At 36.6% G+C, this 19,499-nt stretch overlaps 1 protein-coding gene across 5 annotated transcripts in view; it reads right to left on the bottom strand.

Annotated features, from left to right (window-relative positions):
• Positions 1-1,442: 1,442 nt before the first annotated feature.
• The window catches only part of RPS6KC1 (ribosomal protein S6 kinase C1), a gene marked incomplete at both ends in the record, with an annotated part of 199,113 nt that continues 181,056 nt past the window's right edge, over positions 1,443-19,499 (bottom strand). For all 5 annotated transcript variants that reach the window (XM_079724834.1, XM_079724836.1, XM_079724837.1 and 2 more), the window contains 3 exons: positions 1,443-1,553; positions 17,048-17,143; positions 18,237-18,319. In XM_079724834.1, the coding sequence (XP_079580960.1) occupies positions 1,443-1,553; positions 17,048-17,143; positions 18,237-18,319 (290 nt within the window). The remainder of the gene's footprint in view (positions 1,554-17,047; positions 17,144-18,236; positions 18,320-19,499) is intronic.

The raw sequence follows: 19,499 nt of genomic DNA, 5'->3' as shown, positions 1-19,499 counted from the left end.
ACAGAAAGCCCTGGCACAGAAACGAAGAGCCAACACAGCCATAAATAAATAAATAAATAAATAAATAAATAAATAAAAATTTAAAAAAAAAAAAAAAAGATGCTTAAAAAAAAAAAAAAAAAAAAAAAAACATACAGAAAACTTTCATTATGTTGTGGCTCCTAACTTGAAAATGGTGACTTATTCTTTCTTCTTTGGATAAAGTTTAAAAAACAGACATTAACTTACAATTTTGTAAATTGTTGTAAACAATGCATGACTACAGGAGCTATCTTAGCAACAGAAAGAAATAACGAATACAAAGTTTGGAGATGTATAAATACTCATGTTCTTTCTACACAACGTCAAGTAGATTAGGAGGTCAAATCTGGAAATCCTGTCAATACATAATAAAATAGGATTGCCATTCAATCCCATTTAGATGAGATCCTTTGGTTCTTAGGATACTAAGCCATAAAACTAAAATGAAATCAAGCATAATAAGAAGCAGAAGTTGCTAACATTCCAAAATGAAAGGAAGAGAGTCCTTTGAAAAAAAAAATCTTAAGCAATTAAATGAAAGAGAGATTTAAATTTTTACCACGTTTATTTTACATGATTCTTTAGTTCTTATTAAGTTGATACAATTTGGGGAAATAAATACTCCCTTCCCTTTTTTGTTGCATATGTATTAATAGGGGTAGGAAGAACAGAATATGAAAGAATAGACAAAGGGTGTAGAAAGTGAAAAAATAAAGATGAAGAGAGAGAGAGAGAGAAAGAGAGAGTGTTCATATGAACCCTTCTGTTAGCAGTATCAACCAACAAAGTACGAAGTTGACAACATGAAGTGTTTTCTTCTCAAGTGGACTTCAGAAAGAATGACCATGGGACCATATTTGACATACATTAATTATATAGCATCGTGGTTCAGTTTTCCTATCAGACATGATGTGTATATTCTTTTTTTCTCACTTTTTAAGCTCCACAGATGACATTATTCATGAAGCACTTTTAGTATATTATTCAGCAAATATTAATTTGATCATATTAAACCAATCCTGGTTAGCAGAAAGCACTGTCAGCTGCCATGTAAAGGTCCTCCTTTCAAGTAACACTTCATTCTACACTTGGAGCTTCATATCAGAGGAAGGTCTTGAAGGGCATTCCTCTTTTAGCTGGGTTTACAACTCACCTGCAACATTAAATGCAGATAAAATAAAGACCACACCTCAGTTAAAGGTTTGTACATAACAGCCCCTTGCAAATGTAGCCAGTATCTTGTCCAGACAGTAACTGTAAAGGAATTTTCTCTCTCCGGCTTTTTCTTTCTCCATTTCCTCTAAAGATCTTCATCCCAATGCTTGGTGCCCCATAACTGAGTGTAAGGCAGAGCTACCTCTGTGCTGGAGAAGCCTGTCATAGAGAAGATCAGAACGTGTGCAGAGAACCCTGCATTATGTTCATCTCATTAGTTCTGCCCAATCCACAGGGGTAAAAAATGGATGAGATTTGATATCTTCAACACCAGCAACTCCAGCACCAAGACGCTCCACAGGGTTGAACTGTAAGAGCTAAAAAAGAAGGATTTAGTGAATAGTGGGAATCCAACTAAAGAATCAAAGGAAAAGAAAAATATATGAAAGGAAAGAACTTCTAAATTCAACCCCAGTAACAAATGGACTTGACTGACAGCCAACTGACTATATTTCCTTGAAAGGGAATTATGTCTATGATACCACTCTAGCTGTGGGGTGGTGGGGAACATATCTGAGTTTATGACTTTTCAACTGATGTGAAATATGACCTTGAGTAATTCACTTTGTTTCTCATCCTCATATAGTACAATAGGATAGTTACACCTATCAATTTCCTACTCCAAAAGTACAATTATGACATTAATTAGATATTGCACCAAATTCTGAGAGATCCAGTTACTCCTTTCATGATGAGAAAGTTTGGGAGGCACAATAAGTCTTTCAACCCCTAGTGAATTATATATGCACTGGGTCTAAACTTTACCTAAGGTCCGAATAAGCCAATTCATATTCCAGAACTGCTTTCTTTGAAATAGCTGACTCACATGGAACAATTTGATACAATGAGTGAAATGTGTTTCGACTTCTTCACTAATAGGAATCAGGTATAAAATAAGTTAATAAATGTTACACGCAATAGGTTTGTTAAGTGTGGGAAACTAAAAGTAGTCATATAGAATTATAGACGACCCTGGGCATATTGAAAGAATGTCTTAAGACATTCATGCATCCCCAAATTTTTGTTTTAACAGCTTTACTGAGGGATAATTTATATAGCATAAAATTTATCTGTTGTAAGTGTACAACTTAATGATTCTTAGTAAATTTAAAGAGTTGTGCAACTTTCACCACAATCCAGTTTTAGAACACTTTGATCACCCTAAAAAGTTTCCTCATCCTGTTTGCAGTTAATCCGCATTTCCATCTCCAGCCCTAGGCAACCACTGATTTGTTTTCTTTCTCTATAAACTTGCCCTTTCTGGATATTTCGTATAAATGAAATCATAAAAATATGTTGTCTTTTGCAGCTGCCTTCTTCATTTATTTTTTTATTTTATTTTATTTTATTTTTGCGGTATGCGGGCCTCTCACTGTTGTGGCCTCTCCCGTTGTGGAGCACAGGCTCCGGACGTGCAGGCTCAGTGGCCATGGCTCACGGGCCCAGCTGCTCTGCGGCATGTGGGATCTTCCCGGACCGGGGCACGAACCCGTGTCCCCTGCATTGGCAGGCAGACTCTCAACCACTGCGCCACCAGGGAAGCCCTGCAGCTGCCTTCTTCTACTTAGCATAATGTTTTTGAGATTCATCCGTGTTGTAGCATGTATCAACAGTCTGTTCCTTTTTATTTCTAAACAGCATTCCACTATTTGGATATAACACATCTTGTTAATATATTCACCAGTTAATGGACATATGGACTTTCTAGGTTGCAGCTATAATTAATAGTATATATGACTTCCTGCAGACACATATTTTCATTTCTCTTAAGGACATTCCTAGGAGTGGGACTGGTGGGTCTTGTGTTAAGTATTTCTCTTAAGGACATTCCTGGGAATGGGACTGGTGGGTCTTGTGTTAAGTTTATGTTTAGCTTTTTAAGAAACTACCAAACTTTTCTAAAGTATCTGTACCATTTTACATTCCCGCCAGCAATGTATGAGACTTCCAGTTTCTCTACACCCTCATCGATAATTGATACTATCTTTTTTATTACAGCCCTTCTAGTGGGTATTAGTGGTATCTTATTGTGGTTTTAATTTATATTCCCTAATGACTAATGATGGTGAGCATCTTTTCATATCCTTCTTAGCCATTTATATAGCCTCCTTGGTGAACCTTTGCCCATTTTTATACTGAGCTGTTTGCTTACTGAGTTAAAAGGTTCTTTACACATTCTGAAAACAAATCTTTTATCAGTTGCATGATGTGCATATATTTTGTCCCAGTCTGTGGCTTGTCTTTTCATTCTTTTACTGGTATCTTTTGAAATGCAAAAGTTTTTCATTTTAATGAAGCCCACTTTATCATTTTTTTTCTTTTATGGATCATGTTTTGGTGTCATACCTAATAATTCTTCTCCTAACCCAAGGTCATGAAGGTTTTCTCCAATTTTTTTCTTAGGATTTTACAGTTTTAGCTCCCACATATAGGTTAATGAGCTATTTTGAGTTAATTTTTGCATATGATATGAATTAAGGGTCTTAGTTCATTTTGGTTTTAGCATGTGAATATTTGATTTTCCCAGCACCATTTTTTTTTAACATCCTTATTGGAGTATAATTGCTTTACAATGGTGTGCTAGTTTCTGTTTTATAACAAAGTGAACCAGCCATACATACACATATGCTCCCATATCTCCTCCCTCCCCAGCACCATTTGTTGAAAAGATTATTTTTTCATCATCAAATTATCTTGGCACCTTTACTGAAAATCAATTGACCATAAATGTAACAGTTTATTTCTGAACTCTCAATTCCATTCCATTGATCTATATTGCCTATCTTTGCTCTAATACCACAGTAATTAAGTAGTTACTGTGGCTTTATACTGACTGGAAATTGGGAGTGTAAGTACTCCTTTGTTCTCTTTCAAAATTGTTTTGGATACTCTAGGTCCCTTGCTTTTCATATTCATTTTGAATTCAGCTAAAGTTTTCCCAATTTTGCTGATCTTTTCAAAGAACCAACTTGTGATTTAATTTTTCTCTTATTTTTCTCTTCTATCCAATGAAGATTTTCTCTTTCATTGATTTCTGCTTGCTTTCTTTCTTCTGCTTGCTTTGGATTTATTTTGCTTTTTACAGTTTCTTTTTCTACCTTCCTCAGTTACAAGGTGAGATTTTTATTTGAGACCATTCTTTTCCTATACAGATGTCTAAAGCCATAAATTTTCCCCAAGAACTGATGTAGCTGCATCCTATAAATTTTGATATATCGTGTGTTTGTTTTCATTCCATTAAAAACAATTTCTGGCTTCTCTTGGCATTTCTTCTTTGACTCAGGTTATTTAGAAGAGTGTTGTTTAATTTCCAAATATCTGGTATGGATTCACCAGATCTCTTTCTGTTGATGATTTCTAACAAAAAGTTGTTATGGTCAGAGTATGCTGTATAATTTCAATCCTTTTAAATATTGAAAGTTGTTTTATGGCATAGCAAGTGATCTATCATGGGGAATGTTCCATGTGCATAAGATTGTATTCTGCAATCATTGTTCTATATATGTCAGAGTTGTTTGCTAATGTTGTTCAAGTCTTCTCTATATCCTTGCTGATTTTCTATTAATTATCAAGAATGGGGTATTGAAGCCTCCATTTATTATTATTGGATTATTATTTCAATTCAATCAGACTTTGCTTCATACGTTTTGAAGCTGTTATTAGAGCATAAACATTTATAATTGTTATATCTTTCCATGTATTGATCCTCTCATCATTATAAAACATCTTAGTCCCTGGTAATTCTCTTGTCTCCACATGTATTTTGTCTGATATTTAATAGAACCACTTCACCTCTCTTATGGTCACTGTTTGCATGGTTTATCATTTCCCATCCTTTTTCTTTCAACCTATTTGTGTTTTTAATTTAAGTGTGCCTCTTGCACACAGATAGTTGGATCTCTTTTTTATCCAGTTAACAATCTTTGCATTTTGTTTGGCATGTTTAGACATTCACACTGAATGTAATTATTGACATGGTAGGTTTACGTTTGTTAATTTGCTACTTGTTTTCTACGTCTACTGTCTTTTTTTCATTCCCCTTTACTGCCTTCTTCTGTGTCAAATACTTCTTACTGTACTATTTCAGTTCCTCTATTAATTTTCCTTTACTATTTTTTTTTACTGGGTGCTGTCAAGATTATAATATGCTTCTTAATTTATCACAATCTACTTCAGATTAATTCCAGTGAAATGCAGAAATTTTGCTCCACTATAGTTCTATCCCTTCTGTCCTCCTTTGTCTTTTACTGTCATTAAATACTATATGTTACATCTATATAGGTTATAAACCTACCAGCACAGTGTTACAAGTATTGCTTTGTACAACCTTATGTCTTTTGAAAGAAGTTGAGCAGAGAAATGAGAAAAAACATATTTAGTCTTTTCTATTAAATCATATTTATCATTCCAGAACTTTACATTTCCTCCTATGAATTTGAGTCACTATCTGGTAACTTGCAGCTGAAGGACTTCTTGTATTATTTCTTGTAAGACAGCTCTGCTAACAATGAATTCTCTATATTTAATTGGAAATTCCTTAATTTCATTTTCATTTTTGAAGGATAATTTTGCTGGATATAGAAATCTTGGCTGATGGTTACTTACTTTCAACACTTTAAATATGTCATTCCACTGTCTTCTGTCTTCCTTTTTTTTTTAACATCTTTATTGGAGTATAATTGCTTTACAATGGTGTGTTAGTTTCTGCCTTATAACAAAGTGAATCAGTTATACATATACAAATGTTCCCATATCTCTTCCCTCTTTCATTTCCCTCCCTCCCACCTTCCCTATACCACCCCTCTGAGGGGTCACAAACCACCGAGCTGATCTCCCTGTGCTATGCGGCTGCTTCCCACTAGCTACCTATTTTACGTTTGGTAGTGTATATATGTCCATGCCACTCTCTCACTTTGTCACAGCTTACCCTTCCCCCTCCCCATATCCTCAAGTCCATTCTCTACTAGGTCTGTGTCTTTATTCCTGTCTTACCCTTAGGTGCTTCATGACCTTTTTTTTTTCCCCCTTAGATTCCATATATATGTGTTAGCATATATTTGTTTTTCTCTTTCTGACTTACTTCACTCGGTATGACAGACTCCAGGTCCATCCACCTCACTACAAATAACTCAATTTCATTTCTTTTTATGGCTGAGTAATATTCCATTGTATATATGTGACACATCTTCTTTATCCATTCATCTGTTGCTGGACACTTAGGTTGCTTTCATGTCCTGCATATTGTAAATAGAGCTGCAGTGAACATTTTGGTACATGACTCTTTTTGAATTATGGTTTTCTCAGGGTATATTCCCAGTAGTGGGATTGCTGGGTCGTATGGTAATTCTATTTTTAGTTTTTTAAGGAACCTCCATACTGTTCTCCATAGTGCCTGTATCAATTTACATTCCCAGCAACAGTGCAAGAGTGTTCCCTTTCCTCCACACCCTCTCCAGCATTTATTGTTTGCAGATTTTTTGATGATGGCCATTCTGACTGCTGTGGGATGATATCTCATTGTAGTTTTGATTTGTACTTCTCTAATGATTAATGATGTTGAGCATACTTTCATATATTTCTTGGCAATCTGTATATCTTCTTTGGGGAAATGTCTATTTAGGTGTTCTGCCCATTTTTGGATTGAGTTGTTTGTTTTTCTGTTATTGAGCTGCATGAGCTGCTTGTAAATTTTGGAGATTAATCCTTTGTCAGCTGCTTCATGTGCAAATATTTTCTCCCATTCTGAGGGTTGTCTTTTGGCCTTGTTTATGGTTTCCTTTGCTGTGCAAAAGCTTTGAAGTTTCATTAGGTCCCATTTGTTTATTTTGTTTTTATTTCCATTTCTCTAGGAGGTGGGTCAAAAAGGATCTTGCTGTGATTTATGTCATAGAGTGTTCTGCCTATGTTTTCCTCTAAGAGTTTGATAGTGTCTGGCCTTACATTTAGGTCTTTAACCCATTTTGAGTTTATTTTTGGGTCTGGTGTTAGGGAGTGTTCTAATTTCATACTTTTACATGTCCCTGTCCACTTTTCCCAGCAACACTTATTGAAGAGGCTGTCTTTTCTCCATTGTATATTCTTGCCTCCTTTATCAAAGATAAGGTGACCATATGTGTGTGGGTTTATCTCTGGGCTTTCTCTCCTGTTTCATTGATCTATATTTCTGGTTTTGTGCCTGTACCATACTGTCTTGATTACTGTAGCTTTGTAGTATAGTCTGAAGTCAGGGAGCCTGATTCCTCCAGCTCCATTTTTCTTTCTCAAGATTGCTTTGGCTATTCGGGGTCTTTTGTGTTTCCATACAAATTGTGAAATTTTTTGTTCTAGTTCTGTGAAAAATGCCAGTGGTAGTTTGATAGGGATTGCATTGAATCTGTAGATTGCTTTGGGTAGTAGAGTCATTTTCACAATGTTGATTCTTCCAATCCAAGAACATGGTATATCTCTATATCTCTATTTCTGCAGTGTCAGTTGTTACTTCTCCTTTTTCATTTCTAATTCTATTGATTTGAGTCTTCTCCCTTTTTTTCTTGATGAGTCTGGCTAATGGTTTATCCATTTTGGTTATCTTCTCAAAGAAACAGCTTTTAGTTTTACTGATCTTTGCTATCGTTTCCTTCATTTCTTTTTCATTTATTTCTGATCTGATCTTTATGATTTCTTTCTTTCTGCTAACTTTGGGGTTTTTTTGTTCTTCTTTCTCTAACTGCTTTAGGTGCAAGGTTAGGTTGTTTATTTGAGATGCTTCCTGTTTCTTAAGGTAGGATTGTATTGCTATAAACTTCCCTCTTAGAACTGCTTTTGCTGCGTCCCATAGGTTTTGGGTCGTCATGTTTTCATTGTCATTTGTTTCTAGGTATTTTTTTATTTCCTCTTTGATTTCTTCAGTGATCTCTTGGTTATTAAGAAGTGTATTGTTTAGCCTCCATGTGTTTGTATTTTTACAGATCTTTTCCTGTAATTGATATCTAGTTGTATAGCATTGTGGTCGGAAAAGATACTTGATACGATTTCAATTTTCTTAAATTTACCAAGGCTTGATTTGTGACCCAAGATATAATCTATCCTGGACAATGTTCCATGAGCACTTGAGAAAAATGTGTATTCTGTTGTTTTTGGATGGAATGTCCTATAAATATCAATAAGTCCATCTTGTTTAATGTATCATTTAAAGCTTGTGTTTCCTTATTTACTTTCATTTTGGATGATCTGTCCATTGGTGTAAGTGGGGTGTTAAAGTCCCCTTCTATGTGTTACTGTCGATTTCCCCTGTTATGGTTGTTAGTATTTGCCTTACGTATTGAGGTGCTCCTATGTTGGGTGCATAAATATTTACAATTGTTTTATCTTCTTCTTGGATTGATCCCTTGATCATTATGCAGTGTCCTTCTTTGTCTCTTGTAATAGTCCTTATTTTAAAGTCTATTTTGTCTGATATGAGAACTGCTACTCCAGCTTTCTTTTGATTTCCATTTGCATGGAATATCTTTTTCCATCCCCTTACTTTCAGTCTGTATGTGTTCCTAGGTCTGAAGTGGGTCTCTTGTAGACAGCATATATATGGGTCTTGTTTTTGTATCCATTCAGCCAGTCTATGTCTTTTGGTGGGAGCATTTAATCCATTTACATTTAAGGTAATTATCGATATGTATGTTCCCATTACCGTTTTCTTAGTTGTTTTGGGTTTGTTATTGTAGGTCTTTTCCTTCTCTTGTGTTTCTTGCCTAGAGAAGTTCCTTTAGCATTTGTTGTAAAGCTAGTTTGGTGGTGCTGAACTCTCTCAGCTTTTGCTTGTCTGTAAAGGTTTTAATTTCTCCATCAAATCTGAATGAGATCCTTGCTGGGTAGAGTAATCTTAGTTGTAGGTTTTTCTCCTTCATCACTTTAAATATGTCCTGCCACTCCCTTCTGGCTTGCAGAGTTTCTGCTGAAAGATCAGCTGTTAACCTTATGGGGATTCCCTTGTGTGTTATTTGTTGTTTTTCCCTTGCTGCCTTTAATATGTTTTCTTTGTGTTTAATTTTGATAGTTTGATTTATATGTGTCTTGGTGTGTTTCTCCTTGGATTTATCCTGTGTGGGACTCTCTGTGCTTCCTGGACCTGATTAACTATTTCCTTTCCCATATTAGGGAAGTTTTCAACTATAATCTCTTCAAATATTTTCTCAGTCCCTTTCTTTTTCTCTTCTTCTTCTGGGACCCCTATAATTCAAATGTTGGTGCGTTTAATGTTGTCCCAGAGGTCTCTGAGACTGCCCTCAGTTCTTTTCATTCTTTTATCTTTATTCTGCTCTGTAGTTATTTCCACTATTTTATCTTCCAGGTCACTTATCCGTTCTTCTGCCTCAGTTATTCTGCTATTGATCCCTTCTAGAGTATTTTTAATTTTATTTATTGTGTTGTTCATCATTGCTTGTTTCCTCTTTAGTTCTCCTAGGTCCTTGTTCAATGTTTCTTGCATTTTCTCTATTCTATTTCCAAGATTTTGGGTCATCTTTACTATCATTATTCTGAATTCTTTTTCAGGTAGACTGCCTATTTCCTCTTCATTTGTTAGGGCTGGTGGGTTTTTACCTTCCTCCTTCATCTGCTGTGTGTTTTTCTGTCTTCTCATTTTGCTTATCTTACTGTGTTTGGGGTCTCCTTTTCCCAGGCTGCAGGTTCGTAGTTCCCGTTGTTTTTGGTGTCTATCCCCAGTGGCTAAGGTTGGTTCAGCGCATTGTGTAGGCCTCGTGGTGGAGGGGGCTAGTGCCTGTGTTCTGGTGGATGAGGCTGGATCTTGTCTTTCTGGTGGGCAGGTCCACTTCTGGTGGTGTGTTTTGGGGTGTCTGTGGACTTATTATGATTTTAGGCAGCCTCTCTGCTAATGGATGGGGATGTGTTCCTGTCTTGGTAGTTGTTTGGCATAGGGTGTCCAGCAGTGTAGCTTGCTGGTCGTTGAGTGAAGCTGGGTCTTGGTGTTGAGATGGAGATCTCTGGGAAATTTTCACCGTTTGATATTACATGGAGCTGGGAGTCTCTTGTGGACCAGTGTCCTGAAGTTTGCTGTCCCACCTCAGAGGCACAGCACTGACTCCTGGCTGGAGCACCAAGAGCCTTTCATCCACACAGCTCAGAAAAAAGGGAGAAAAAATAAGACAGACAGACAGACAGACAGAAAGAAAGAAAGGAAGGAAGGAAGGAAGGAAGAAAGAGGATAAAATCAAATAAAGATAAAATAAAATAAAGTTATTAAAATAAAAAATAATTATTATGAAAAAAAATTTTTAAAGAAAAAAGAATGAACGGACAGAATCCTAGGACAAATGGTGAAAGCAAAGCTATACAGACAAAATCTCACACAGAAGCATACACATACACTCTCACAAAAAGAGGAAAAGGGGAAAAAATAATATATCTTGTTCCCAAAGTCCACCTGGGATGATTCGTTGTCTATTCAGGTATTCCACAGATGCAGGGTACATCAAGTTGATTGTGGACCTTTCATCCACTGCTTCTGAGGCTGCTGGGAGAGATTTCCCTTTCTCTTCTTTGTTCGCACAGCTCCCGGGGTTCAGCTTTGGATTTGGCCCCGCCTCTGAATGTAGGTCTCCTGAGGGCGTCTGTTCTTCGCTCAGACAGGACAGGGTTAAAGGAGCAGCTGATTCGGGGGCTCTGGCTCACTCAGGCCAGGGGAGGAGGGGTACGGATGTGGGGCGAGCCTGTGGCAGCAGAGGCCAGCACGACATTACACCAGCCTGAGGCACGCCGTGCGTTCTCCCGGGGAAGTTGTCCCTGGATCACGGGACCCTGGCAATGGCGGGCTGCACAGGGTCCCGGGAGGGAAGGTGTAGAGAGTGACCTGTGCTCACACACAGGCTTCATGGTGGCAGCAGCAGCAGCCTTAGCGTCCCAGGCCCGTCTCTGGGGTCTGCACTGCTAGCCGCGGCTCGCGCCCATCTCTGGAGCTCCTTTAAGAAGCGCTCTTAATCCCCTCTCCTCGTGCACCAGGAAACAAAGAGGGAAGAGAAAGTCTCTTGCCTCTTCGGCAGCTCCAGACTTTTTCCCGGACTCCCTCCCGGCCCGCTGTGGTGCACTAGCCCCTTTCTGGCTGTGTTCATGCAGCCAACCTCAGTCCTCTCCCTGGGATCCAACCTCTGAAGCCCGAACCTCAGCTCCCAGCTCCCGCCTGCCCCGGCGGGTGAGCAGACAAGCCTTTCGGGCTGGGGAGTGTTGGTTGGCACTGATCCTCTGTGCGGGAATCTCTCCGCTTTGCCCCCCGCACCCCTGTTGCTGTGCTCTCCTCTGTGGCTCCAAAGCTCCCCCCCTGCCACCCCAAGTCTCCACCCGCGAAGGGGCTTCCTAGTGTGTGGAGACTTTCCTCCTCCACAGCTCCCTCCCACTGGTGCAGGTCCCGTCCCTATTCTTTTGTCTCTGTTTATTCTTTTTTCTTTTGCCCTACCCAGGTATGTGGGGAGTTTCTTGCCTTTTGGGAGGTCTGAGGTCTTCTGTCAGTGTTCAGTAGGTGTTCTATAGGAGCAGTTCCATGTGTAGATGTACTTCTGATGTATCTATGGGGAGGAAGGTGATCTCCGCGTCTTACTCTTCCACCATCTTCTCCTACCTCTCTTCCATTGTTTTTGATGAGAAGTCAGACATCACAATGTTCCCTTGGATACAATGAGTTGTTTTTCTTTGGCTCCTTTCAAAATTTTTCTCTTTGTTTTTGTCTTTCAACAATTGGACTACAACGTCTCTATGTGGATCTCTTTGTATTCTTCCACATAAGGTCCACTAAGCTTCTTGGATGCATCTCAAAGTTCTTCATCAAATTTAGGATGTTTCCAGCCATTGTTTCTTAAACATTTTTTGCTGCCCCTTTCCCTATGTTCTCTTTTTGGAACTCCCATTATATGTATATTGGTATATTTAATATCATCTTACAGGTCTCTTTATCCCTGTTCATTTTTCTTCAAATTTTTTTATCTGTTTTTCAGATTGGGTAATTTACTATCATGTTGAGATGCTCCAGTGAATTTATTTTCCCCTACTTAATTCTTCACTTCAATTATTGTACTTTTCAACTTGAGAATTTCTATTTGGTTCTTTTTTTCCTTTTAATATAATTTCTATCTCCTTATTGAGAATCTCTATTTATTGATTCATTATTGTTTTATTTTCCTTTAATTCTTTGAACATTTTTATAATAACTGCTTTGAAGTCTTTATTAAACCCAAAAATCTGGGGACACTCAGAGTAATTTCTATTGACTGTTTTTTTCCCTGCCTATGGATCATACTACCTTGTTTCTGTGGATATCTTACAATATTTTGCTGAAAATGAAACATTTTTGATAATATATTTTAGTGACTCTGGAGTCTTTTATTTTTTTCTCAAGAACACTGTTATCAATTGCTGTTGGTTGGTTTATTCTTTGTTTGATAACTTGTTCAGCTAGATCTGTAAATCTGCTTCCCCCACCCCACTGTAACAAGCAGAGGTTGATATCTCTGCTCATTCCTTTTTTCTTTTTTAAGAAAAAAGTTTTAAGTTTTCCTTTTTTAAGCTTGGTTTCCTAAGGGTCACTACTGTGTCTGCATAGCTTAGTGGTCAACCAGTGACTGAAAAGGGGGTGCATTCAAATACCTTAGCTACTAAAGCTTCCATCCTATGCCAGTGGGCAGGAGAACACATTCAAAATTTAGGCCACTTTCAAGTCTGTCCTTGTTTTTACTTTCCACTGAGATCTTTCCCTGCACGTGCATACAGCCTCAGTGCTGGTCTTCATGGCCTACCCCAACCTGGAAGAACCTTCTCACCTGGCCAAGCAGGGAAGAGAGAATGCAAGTAGCCCCAGGCAAGTATGCCACAGAGTCCCACAATTCATTCCCAAAGTTCAGCTATTTTTCAAGCATAAGTACTTTCCAGATTGTTGCATCCCTCTGATCAATTTCCAGAGCACAAAGATGGTTATTTTTGCCAATTCTGTCCAACTTTATAATTTCTTTTTTTGAGAAGAGACTTTTCCAACTTTTTCATATGGCTATAGCCATTCAAATTTGAGAATATTCCTATAGCATATAATTTTTTCCACAGAATTTAGTCAACTGCAACTGAAATATGTGGATGATTACATTAATGGTTCTATACCTACAGGAAATCCCACTATTCAAATCAAACCTAAACTTTTATTTCTTCTTTTTCCTTTATTTCTATATTTCTATTATTCACTAATAATTAATCATTTATATAAAAGCATCAGTTGATTTCCTATTATGTGCCAATCCACTACTTTTTAGACCTTTTCAACCTGTATCACCAGCAGTTGTATCACTCTCATGTTAGCAGCCCTATACTATAATTCAACTATATGCTTCATCAAATTATAAATTACTACATGTCGTGAGCTTTCAATGCTGCCTTATCAATAATAATACAAAACATTTATGTGACGCTTACTGTGTGACAGGCATTATTCTAATTACTTAACATAGGTTAATTCACTGAACTCACAACAACTCTATGAATAGTTACTATAAATATCTCTGTTTTATAGATGAGAAAACAGAGACTCAGAGAAATTAAATAACTTGTTTAAGATCATATAGGTAGTAGGTAGCAAGGATATGATCTGAATTCAGGTATTCAGTCTCCAGAATCCCTGCTCTTAATCACAACATTACACTGCTTTATGAGTGCGTGACCTGCAAATGCCAAGAATCTATTACTTCACTTTGATATCACCAAATCCACAAGGGGAGTGAAGCATATACTTCAAAAGACTGTACTCACAGTCTTTTCACTTGAAATTACTGTATCTAGCATTCAAAATGCCTACTTTTTATTAAAGTGAACTGCTCAAAGAATTTTTATATTAGAAGTTGCTAAACTGTGTTAAGAGAAAAGCTGCTATTATAAAACAAACAGCATAAGCATATCCTAAACGTATCAAATCCATTTTCAAAATCAGACAAGTCATGTCCACTGATTGAAATGTGGAAGGCATTAAACATCTGAATACAAATCTAAAATATCAAACATTGGTAAGAATTAACTATAACTATAGCATATTTTTTAATATTTCAGGAAACATATAAACATATAAGTTCCTTCTTTCTTGTTAAAATTGGCTTTCCCGCCCCCATTCTTTCCAAAACATGACCTCACTATGAAATTCCAATAAAAGTTCATATTTTGACTTTTACTAAAGTCAGTTTACCTTAGTTCATGGACTCTTCTATAATTTTGCAAGTGTAAATCTACAAGCAAAAATATAATTGTTTACCCATGACTGTCTTGTTTATTCTGCCATTTTAAATACTCTCCCAGGCCTTCTGAGAGATCACACAAAGATTCTACTGCTAAAAGAATGTGTTAGCCAGTGGCAAAACCAAGACAGTCACTGCCAACCTCCTTTCTCCTAAAGAATAGGCAATAAAGCTGAGCATTGGAGGCACAGAAATTTGTTTTGAAGGTCTTTTTCTCATATAATATCTTTCAACTGACAAAGCAATTGTGTCATAAAGAACTAAATGTACACTGGGAAGTACAAACATCCATGCTCTGAGGATCTGTAAACTGTAAATATCTTTTTTTAAAACTGCATTTAAAATGTAACTATGTTTACTTTAGCACCATTCACTTGGACTGAGATGACTAAACCATGGGTACAGGGAGTTATGAAATCTAGGAAGAAAGCAAGGAGCTGAAAAGACCAAAGGGGAAAATCTCCTCAAAGTGAAATAATTCTTTCCACATAAATCATTTTGTGATTTTTTAAAATAACCTTTATGAACCATGAGGTAGTGGAAGAGGAAAGTCAAAATGACAAATTGCTAATCATGCCAAGAGACCCCTTTTCCCTTTCCTGATGATGTTTCCTCAACATGAGTGGTAGTTTCCTTAGGCAGACCAATGACAGAATGCTGCTTTAACTATATAAGCTATACATATCTGTATTTGGGAACTTAACATATCTTAAGCTCAGACTCCTTTACAATATAAATTCTGATAGACAGGAGTAACAGACCTTTATTAATTAATGTGGGGAATTCTATTCTCAATATTATATAATAATGACTACTTCTTTAAGAAAGAGAAACAAAAAATAGCAGTTGCTAGCCTTCCTTAAATTAATAGCCAAAAAAAATACTTTGAATTTACCTTGCTGTGCCACAACAAAGAATATGAAATCAAATGAGGAGCTGTCCTTTTTGCTCATTAGAATGAAATGTTTTATGTATCTTTGCATTACCTCTTAATCCTTTTACAAAGTGCTCAGGGTACTCTCATCTCACTATTTCCAACCTGATTATGTTTCTTTAGATTTTACAGAGTCTGGGCAAATTAATCTTCCTGAAGCACGACTCTGATCCTTTCACTCTTGTGCACAAAAACTCCAAATGTCAATTTTTTACTGAATTAAATACTATCATTCTCCCCTGGTGTTCATGATAAGAGAGCCCCAATTTCTCTTTCCATTCTCATCTACTTACTCATCCCTATATTCATCCTTGTACTCTAGATAAACCAAACTTTTGATTTCCCAAATTGAGTCTTTCTGACTCCTTCCTTGCCTTTGTTCAAGCTTTTCATTCCACCCAGTTATTCTCCCACATCCAAACTTGCAATGCCAAAATTCTGGCTAAGGTCCGCAAAAATAACACTCACTACACAAAAACTTTCCTAATACCACCACTGCATCAATTATTACACCTCTTTATCCTGACTCGCCAAAGTATTTTTTTAAACCTCTCTGATAGCCTTTATTAAATCCATCTGTGATATAATTATTTGTGAATCTCAAGTTTGTAGCTTATGACACTATGCCTTACATATATTCATTGAATGGAACAAAAATCACAGCTCAAGAGAATACTAGGTAATACTCTTCTTAATATATTCTCCCCTCCCCTTTTCTCTTTCTTTTTTTTTTTACAAATTTTGTTTTCCCTGATTTAAAAACTAATTCATGTTTCATTAAACAAAAATTTTAGTTCTTCATCTTTTTCAAATAACTTTTCCCTTGATATTTTCCCAAAAGCATAGGGGGTCACAGTCCTGACAATTCTTGCTGATTTGCTGTGAGCCTATCACACCTCAATGTAACAACCCTCAGTGTACTCAACAAAACTTGCTCTTCAAAACTAGGTGAACATTTTACACATGGCGAATCAATTTAAGGAGCTCACTAGAGTTCCAAGCCTACCTCTGGGATACTGAACTTTAATTATCAATAGTCTCTTTCTTCAAAGCCACCAGAAATACACCAACTGACACCAATATTCAAGTTCCATGAATGGATCTACAAGTGATCTAACTTGGCAAGATTTTCTACCACTTCTCTCCTAAGTAGCCCATTCCTACGTTTATAAATATAGCCATTCACCATATACTATCTCGAGACTAGCTCTAAGGAATAAACTCTTTAAAAAGTTAAAAAAAAAAAAAAGTAAAGAAAAGAACATAGCCATTCACATATGGTTACAAAATGTAATAGAGCAGCTCCAGACCAGCTAAAACCAATACTTAAATCTCACACCTACACAGGTATATGGAACTGACTAAACATTAGCCTGGATTTTAAATAAATAAATAGATAGATAGATAGATAAATAAATAAATAAATAAAACCAACAAGCTTTACCTATTCTCTCTGACATCACCAATACTCAGATAATAGTAGAAGCCTAAAGATATACAGTACTAGTTCTGAATTTGTAATTAGTAAAGGGTCCTTCTTGTCTGAAACTAATTTCTTTAAGGTTTTGGAGCTGTGGGCTCTGCTAATTTGCATGGCTGATATACTTGGCCAATAGTTCAATTAAATTACCTGTTGAATGAGTGAGCGAGCCTCTTCAGAGACACATTCTGGCATGTTCAAAATAGTGTGAGTATTTATTCCTGCTGGATGGCACTCAACCAGAGTCTGAAACAATCAATCAGGTACACTTCTTATCCCAAACAACATCATATTCTGTTCCATCACAGGGTTTATGGACAGCAAATACAGAAAGCTCAACAACCACCTTAACTGGAGGTGCAGTAATCACCACAGTACCCTCTAAGCAGTTTAGGACATGGGCTATGAGCCCACAGAACTCTAACTGAAATACAGGCAGTCATCAAAATCACATCATAAGCTTAGGCCACTCACCCTTTTCCCTTAGTTATAAAGAGGGTGGCTCATAATAGAAAAACTTCCATTATACCCAAAAACTAAAATGGGATTTGATATCTCAAATTTTTTAGTGTTCTTAAAAACCTTCAAAGTTGAAAATTTGTTAATAATAATGCTTTATATATGTATAGCACTTTATGGTTTAAATGTATGTATAGGTGACGTGTATTCCACAACCATGTTAGGCGCTCAGTATTAACTACATATTTAAGGTAGATGACTACTTACAAAGGTATGACTGTTCATTTCCTCTGTTTTCATCCCAGGAGGCAATCTGCACAATACTCAATTAAAATCTATCAACTATTAACCTCAAATATCTTACTTAAAAGTTATTGATCAGAGAGGGTATAAATTCTCTCTGATCAATAACTCTCCATTAAGCCAGAATGGACGGGAAAAATTACAGTATTGAGAAAAAAGATAATACTACCTTTAATATCTACATTAATTTTCTAAAATGACAATTCCCTCCTGGTTTCAGACAGGTATTTAAAACATACAGAGAATTTAAATCCTTACATGAACCTTACAGATTTAACTCTGTTGAAACTGACTCATAGAAAAAGAAGAGAAAGAGTGTGTAGTCTTATATCTCGCTATGGACTAACAGTGTGACATAACAGAATTTTACCATCAATTTATTCAATGTAATAGAATTCAACTTTTTAAAAAATCTGGCACCTTGATAAACATGCATTTTTCTGCACCCCCCCTTTTTGGTATCAAGGTTTTCTTACTTAGTCCCTGACCTAAAAACTAAAGGCAAAGGCTAAATATTCTCAATTTGAAATAAGGTAGCATCTGGATAAAGTTAATAAACCTCCAGGTCACTGCTTACCTTGCCAGTGAGAAGCTCAAAGAGGACAGCACCCAAACTCCACCAATCACAGGCTTCAGTTTCTTCCGTGATTGCTCCAACCTCTAAACACACCAAAAAAGGTTGATATTAACATTCCAAAGGTCAATTAAACTCTCAAAATTAACATGTATTAGCAAGGTGACCTTTTTAATGCTGAGAGAGCACATACTAAATACTACTGGGTTTTCAAAATTCCTGAAAGTTACTTATCCTTTTGGTCACCTACTGTGGTTGCATTTTTTTATGCAGTCATATATTAAACTGAGACATTTGTTCTTTAGTTGATAGAGGGACACCTTCAAGATGCTATACTTAAAAGTTACATGAATCTACTAGATGAACATTTTGCTTAATTTTTCAAATTTGAGAATGTACAGACAGCCTTATCTCAGGGGTCATTTTTTGTTTTAGAAATAAAGACTCTAGGTTTCAGAAGGAACTTCAAAAATTATCTAAACCAGTATTAATTATCCTTTGAGTTACAGACTAGAAACCAGAGAGGTGAAATGCCTTGTCCAATGTCATATAGTAAACCAGAAGCAGAACTAGGACCTAGTTATAGTATGATCCCTCTCCTAAATAATCAATTGTTTTCAACTAAAGAAGGAGGATGTGAAATGCAAATTTACCCATTTTATTATTCGGAAGTACAGATAGATATGGTGTTTTAAGCCACAACTGAAACTACTGGCTAAGATGAGGGCTTTTAGAATATATCCAAATTACAGTTTTATCTGTGTTATCCCTATCTCTCACCAGCACAAGTTCCTGAAATGTAATACGAGTTTTCAGGTGTCATCTTTCAGTTTTCTTCACAAATCAGGAATAACTCCTCATTTCACCATTTTTGAGGCTTTTAGCTCTTAAGTCATGTTTGATGTCTTCTTGTCCTTTCCTAATGACATTCAATTAGTCACTAAGCCTGAATATATCTGCCCTTTCATTTCCATTAAACTGACAAAACACGCTTATTATTTGTCTGCAGGTAGCCCAAAACTCACAACAATCATGTTGAAAAGGTTTTAAGTAGTTAGATTGGAACTTGGACAATAATAAGTGGAAGTGGTGCTCAGGCGCCCCAGCCTTTTAACCAATACTTAGTGAATCTACTGTGTTGGAGAACCAAAAAAACTCATAACACAGCTCGAGTTTTAAGTCTTGAAGCAAAGGTCATATGGATCAGAAAAAGAGCCATTTCTATGCAAAATACTGAAATTACTCCACTTCAGCAACCTCCTTCCT

This window comes from Hyperoodon ampullatus, assembly GCF_949752795.1.
Source record: "Hyperoodon ampullatus genome assembly, chromosome: 2".
Lineage (NCBI taxonomy): Eukaryota > Metazoa > Chordata > Mammalia > Artiodactyla > Ziphiidae > Hyperoodon > Hyperoodon ampullatus.
Note: the sequence above shows the minus strand (reverse complement) of the source record. Positions and strands in the feature narration are given on the sequence as shown.